At 33.7% G+C, this 6,140-nt stretch overlaps 2 protein-coding genes across 8 annotated transcripts in view; one reads left to right on the top strand and one right to left on the bottom strand.

The window, feature by feature from the left end:
• Window positions 1-406, top strand: part of LOC125027130 (vacuolar protein sorting-associated protein 37B-like) — an 11,832-nt gene extending 11,426 nt beyond the window's left edge. For all 6 annotated transcript variants that reach the window (XM_047616002.1, XM_047615984.1, XM_047616020.1 and 3 more), the window contains one exon: window positions 1-406. This exon is cut by the window's left edge and continues 312 nt beyond it. The gene's annotated coding sequence lies outside the window, so the exon portion shown is untranslated.
• Window positions 407-3,082: 2,676 nt separating this feature from the next.
• On the bottom strand, window positions 3,083-5,083 carry LOC125027066 (dnaJ homolog subfamily C member 30, mitochondrial-like). Of its 2 annotated transcripts, XM_047615806.1 has the most exons (3): window positions 4,924-5,071; window positions 4,590-4,806; window positions 3,083-3,854 (listed from the first exon to the last, which is right to left on the bottom strand). In XM_047615806.1, exons 2-3 carry the CDS (start codon window positions 4,785-4,787, stop codon window positions 3,369-3,371), a joined length of 684 nt encoding a protein of 227 aa, XP_047471762.1. In that variant the 5' UTR covers window positions 4,788-4,806; window positions 4,924-5,071; the 3' UTR covers window positions 3,083-3,368. The 2 variants fall into 2 exon arrangements, with proteins under 2 accessions (XP_047471762.1, XP_047471754.1); XM_047615798.1 differs by having other exon boundaries at window positions 4,590-5,083.
• Window positions 5,084-6,140: the final 1,057 nt, after the last annotated feature.

Raw genomic sequence — 6,140 nt, 5'->3', positions numbered from 1 at the left:
CTATATGCTGTGGAGATCACAAATACAAAGTGAGAGGAAGCAGACATTTGCTGTAGCCTGATTGGTCTCTTTGAATTGGTTGATGAGGAATTTTTTTTTTTTTTTCTTGGGTTTTTTCTGTCCTTTTAGATTAATTGTTATCATTCTTCTTCTTTTTCTGAGATATGTAGAATTATTGAAGTTTATCATTGAAAAATCGGGCATGTCTTTCTATTAGGAATATACAATACATTTAACCCAGACCAGATCCTTGTATTTCACAATTTTCTGTATGATGAAGATTGATATTTAAAAGATATATCATAGATTCCATTAAATAAATGGTCACACATTTTGAATCAATGAATAATTGCATATAATGCTTTTTTGTCATCAGTCTGTCAGAATTAAACCTAGACCATATACATATTTTAATTATCATTATCCCATAAGCTGCATTAACATAAAAATATTAAAATACAATATATATATATAAACATACTTAGATAAATACATAAAATATACACATATTTGCAGATATGAATATATATATATATATATATATATATATATATATAAATAAATATATACACACACACACACGCACATATGTGTGTGTGTGTGTGTGTGTGTGAGTGCATGTGCATGTATGTATATGTGTGTATCTAAGCATTTGTACGTGTTTTTGTTATTTTTGAGTGATTCAGTTGGTTTATTATTATTATTATTATTATTATTATTATTATTATTATTATTATTATTATTATTATTACTGTAAATATTTTTTCCATGAAAAGGAAATTGCCAATTTTGCCACTTACTGTCCACAGTGATTTCCAAAGTGGGTATGTGAGTCTATGTATTAATGCATGTGTGCTCATACAGGTAAACAATGGAACTCTTCTAGCCTACAAACCATTGAAGCTCTGTAGCTTTATGCATCGAATTACCAGTCACCATCAGGGCAAATAGGAATCCTTATATGTTATCCAATACAATATTTTTAACAAGTACTGTTCTGTGTATTCCAATATAAAAAATACAATAAACTGAGTTAATGCATCAGTTTTTTTTTTCCTGATGCTATTTATAATACCAGATATTTAATTATGAAATGGTAAACCAATTCATTGAGAACTAATATTGTCAGCATATTTTTTTTTTTTCTTTATTTGCAACTTATTAGTTCAACAGCAGATAAAAAGACATTGAAAAATAATTAGAAAAAACGAGTAGATAATATGTACTTCAACACCATATATTCATGCTAGTTATCCTGTACTACCTTCACCATACATTTGTATTTTCCCAACTCTCACTGTCCCTTTCTTTCTTCTTTATCTTCTCTGGTGAATGTAGCACAAATAATGCTAATTTGTGGTTAATTGAAAAGTAGAGTCAATGTAAAGTCAGTATGTGAACATGACAGATTGGTAGAATGTGGATCATATGATCTTGTAGTTTTTGAGTTTGTCACTAATTATATTATCCAAAGGTCATATAATTTTCATTCCTTGTGTTTCAGTCAGGTATTCTTTGTACTGCTTTACTGTATTTAACCCATTGGTGTGTTGGTATGCATGTAGCATCAACATGGCTTTGCTTTATTTACACAGATGGCTTCCCAAGCACCTTGTCATCAAGGAGTCAATTACTAGGCCTACCTGACCTTTGATCGAATATTTGATTTGAGAGAGAAATGTTTATATTAGTGCTGTTAATGACATGTTAAGAATAATGATAATTGTTATAGAAATTTTTAAAATTCCCCCCAAATTCAAGGTATGTCTCTACTTGGCTTTTTCACTGAGGTAAAAATGCTTTTAGGAAGTTGGTGATTATTGACTGAACATGCCTGAATAACATTGGTGTACTTTAAAGAATTATCATCATCAACTGGTCAAGTGTTTCTTTGCATTAGTAAAGTAGAGTGGTGTATAGTCATGGACTCTTCGATGAGAAAGCTCTTATGGAGCTATATATGTGTGAAAAAAGCAAGTATGATGTTCCCAGCACCAGTGGGTTAATTTGGATGGCTTTGTGATTTACATTTCTTTCTATTTCCCTTTGGTGCCTTTGTGTTGTTTATGTAACTGAAGTTGGCTAAGAATTTCAGTGTGTGTGTGTGTGTATACATGTGTGCACACATGCACATATGCATGCATGTGTATCTTTGTCTGTCTGTTTCTCAGTCTGTTTTATGCATGAACACTAGTCACTTGTTGTCTATCAGCTCTGTTCTCTGGTGTAGACTTCAGTAGACTGTTGTCAATCTCTCTGTTAGACCTTTGTATGTTTTAAAATTTCAGCTGTACAATTAAGCTATGATTTTATTAAATTACTTTTAAACAGTTTGATTGCTATTTTGTCACTTCCTGTTTCCTTACTCTTGAAGTACTTATTTTTCCACTGGTATTACGTTATATAGCTTCTTGCCTTTTTAGTCCTTCTAACTGTTTACATAAAGTTTTTCTTTTTCAACCAAGAAAAATCATTTATTAATATTACTACTGTATGTTGCAACAGATACTACATTCAAGTACCAATGAACTGAAATTACCTAGCTTGATTTTTATGCTCTTGTAGACTTCTTAGAAATTTTATCATCATCTGTGAAAGAGAATATTACATTAATTACTTTAGCCAAAATTATAAATTATGCCTGTTTAAAAATCATGAATCCTCAATGCTTTCTATTAGAGAATGTATTAAATTCTTTCTCTCTGTTCTCCAGATTTGTACTTGAGTCAGCAGAGATTTTCATTCATCTTACAACAGTAGCATTCAAATTCTTGAATTTGCTATGACTTTATTTAAGCTGTTTTGTCACAGGAACTACTTATTCAATTTTCTGAAATAAAGAAATATGGAAAAGCAGGATGCATAAGTAGATCTGACATATAAGGTTAATTAATATTGAAGATTATTGTCAAATATGACAATGAAGTTCAACAAATTTATTCTTTCTACAGTATTGTTTTCATTCCTGTCTTTTCTCTTTTACTTAGCATGGAAGTATGATTAATTCAGAGGTCAAAATACTTGTAAACATTAAGAAGAAAAAGAAGAAATTAAGTACTTTGTCAAGGTAAAAGACATGATATTATGCTTGTTTCTTTATTTACGTACATCATGAGTATGCTATTAATATAGCATTTTATATATTTACAAGTGTGCACAGAAAACTATGCATCTTAAATTCCTGAAGGCATATAAAATAAATATTTTGATAAATAATTCTCCCTATTTTTTATACACATGATAAGTTCCAGGTTAAAAATATTTCTGATACAATCAAATTTTTACTTGTAACTATATGCATGTATCTAAAACTTACATATTGCTATAGATTAAAATTAGTTCAATGTCAACAACAAAGAAAATTTTAGCTATTTTTCTTTCACTTTATCATGATCTGAAGTGGATGAGAATGAAACTTTAATACAATAGAGCACCATGGCCACAACTAAGATATAGACAACAGACTCAGCCTTTTTCTCCTCAACAATTTCTGTCCGTGACTTCTGTAACCTCTCATAGCGCTCCTTAGCATTGGCACTGCGGGCAAAGCTGCTTTCATAATGGAGTTTAGACCACTCGTCAAAGTCATATATTGGTGTCCGCCCTGTTGCTGATGGGGCTTTCCCTCGCTTGCTCCGGGATTCATAGAACTTGGAGGAATATTCTTCTGCTTCGGCTGGCGATACAGCAACGTTCATGTTCAGTAGGCCTTTGTCGTACATCTTGCGCTTCTTGAGGTTGCCCAAGATCTCGTAGGCTTCTGTGATCTCTCGGAACATAAGGGCAGCATCTTCAGTCCCCCTATACTGGTCAGGGTGATACGTCTTGGAGAGTTTGTAGTAGGCTTTCTTTACCTGCAGTAAATTAAGGTAATTACGTTAACAAAGAAGAGGTATTATTGGAGCCATAAAAAATGATAGGTAAGACTACTTATCATTCTGTATTATGAAATAAAAATAATAATTCTTTCAAGAGCTCAGACATTTGTTGACATCTATAGTAGAAATTCATATGTAAATATAATTGTTTAAATAAATGGCAGAAACAACAGCAATGATGAAAATCAGTACTATTGCCATAATAATTATCATATCTATATATATCTATATAAGTAGGTGATGATGCTGATCATGCTAATGCTGATACTGATGACAATGATGACGATGACGATGACGATGACGATGACGATGACGATGACGACGATGACGACGATGACGATGATGACGATGACGATGATGACGATTGATGACGATGATGACTGATGATGATGATGATAGTGACTCATTCTGCACATATTATTACAGTACCTTTCATGCCCTCCCCTGCTGTCAAGGCCAAGATTGTGGGTATTGGAGGAGGGGTTACCGATGCACAATTTATATACATATGGGTAGTAGAGAGTGAAAGGAACCCCTCAATACCATGTGAAGGTATTCTGAACAATTACTACAATGTGCAAATAGTACATTTATCTTCATAATCTCCCCTGATATCACTTACATCTTTAACTTTTATGCCAAGATCGTAAATCTTACGAGATGGAAATTTCCATCCGAATTACTCAAATGATCAACACTTAAGGTTCATACCTGAGATTGTGTAGCCTTTGGCGTGATCTGGAGAATTTCGTAGTAACTCTTCTTCTTCGGGATGCTTGAGATTCGCGCTTTCTGGTGGTTGCTTGGGGTCCCAGGATATAGGCCTATACCACTCACCCCTGGTATCAGTAAAGGTCTACCGTTCTCAAGCAATGCGCGGGTGAGGCCGTTTCTTGCAAAGCTGTTCATTGCACTTTTAACTTCCGTTCTACAGATTAATAAGGTCATTATTATCCCAGTCTTCGTCAGGTCACCCAAATGACCCGACTTATTTCAACAACAATTACGCAATATTTGGGATATCGTAAATTCTCTTGAAACTGACACATTTGTGGTACTTTATCATATCTGGTTATATGAACACTAAAGATATGAGTAAAATTTTCAACAAATCCAAATATTACATAATGGCAAAGCCCGGGTGTTACTTCGTCTGCATCAGCTGTTCACAACAACACGACCCGCCATCTGGGGGCAGAAACGGCAAGCACGCGCGTTCGTATAAGGCGTTCGCGTGGCAATGAGAGAAATGGGCTTAATATATAGACTATCTGGAATGGGAAGGGGGGGGGGAGGTGGTAGATTGGACACACACACGGTCTATACTTATAAAGACCTTACACACACACAAAGTCTGTATTTATGTAGTAACACACACACACATATATATATATATATATATATATATATATATATATATATATATATATATACACATACATTTAGACATACACACACACACACACACACACACACACACACACACACACACACACACACACACACACACACACACACACACACACACACACACACACACACACACACACATGTATGTATGTATGCATGTCATCGACCAGGAGCAGTGATAAAATGTAACTCTTCATGATGTGAAAATCTAAGGGAATAAAACACAAAATAGAGTTTGGTGCTTTATTGAGAAGAATGACAACAGTTTGCTACTTGGACGATTTAATTTTCACTGACTTGTGTAAAAAGAGCCTGGCTAAAAATGTGTCCAAAGCCGTAAATATTTCGGATAACTTGGGGACTTACTATGAGCATTGGTAGATTTAACTTTTTACCTACAAGGGAGATAGAATGTCTTGCAGTGCGTTCACTTGGGCGTTTGTTCTGGATTTCTGCCGATTGTCTGTTTCTTTAAATGTGCTCTTTGGATCTTAAATCAAAAGGAATTTGCAGTAAGAAAGATGGTTAAATTTATCGGGAACTCGGTAGCAAGTTCTCTTGGTGTTCCATGCATACATTTAGATACAAATATCTAGAGATTTTGAAACGACAAGGAAGATCATGGCTTTTAGAAGGTAATTTACATATTAACCTTTTAGAGTTTAAGGCTCTGGATGCTTTGGTTATTAATTTAAATGAACTGCATATCCAAGTAAAATTTGATAACAGGATAACTGTTAGTCGGATTAACAAATATAGCGTTAATAATTTAACTGTTACGCATTCAGGAAAAAAAACGCAGATGATAGAAAGTTTTTTATTTCTGCTATACACACCCCAGGAAACATTATT

The sequence above is a fragment of the Penaeus chinensis genome, chromosome 1 (assembly GCF_019202785.1).
Source record: "Penaeus chinensis breed Huanghai No. 1 chromosome 1, ASM1920278v2, whole genome shotgun sequence".
NCBI lineage: Eukaryota > Metazoa > Arthropoda > Malacostraca > Decapoda > Penaeidae > Penaeus > Penaeus chinensis.
This window is presented reverse-complemented; position numbering and strand designations above follow the sequence as displayed.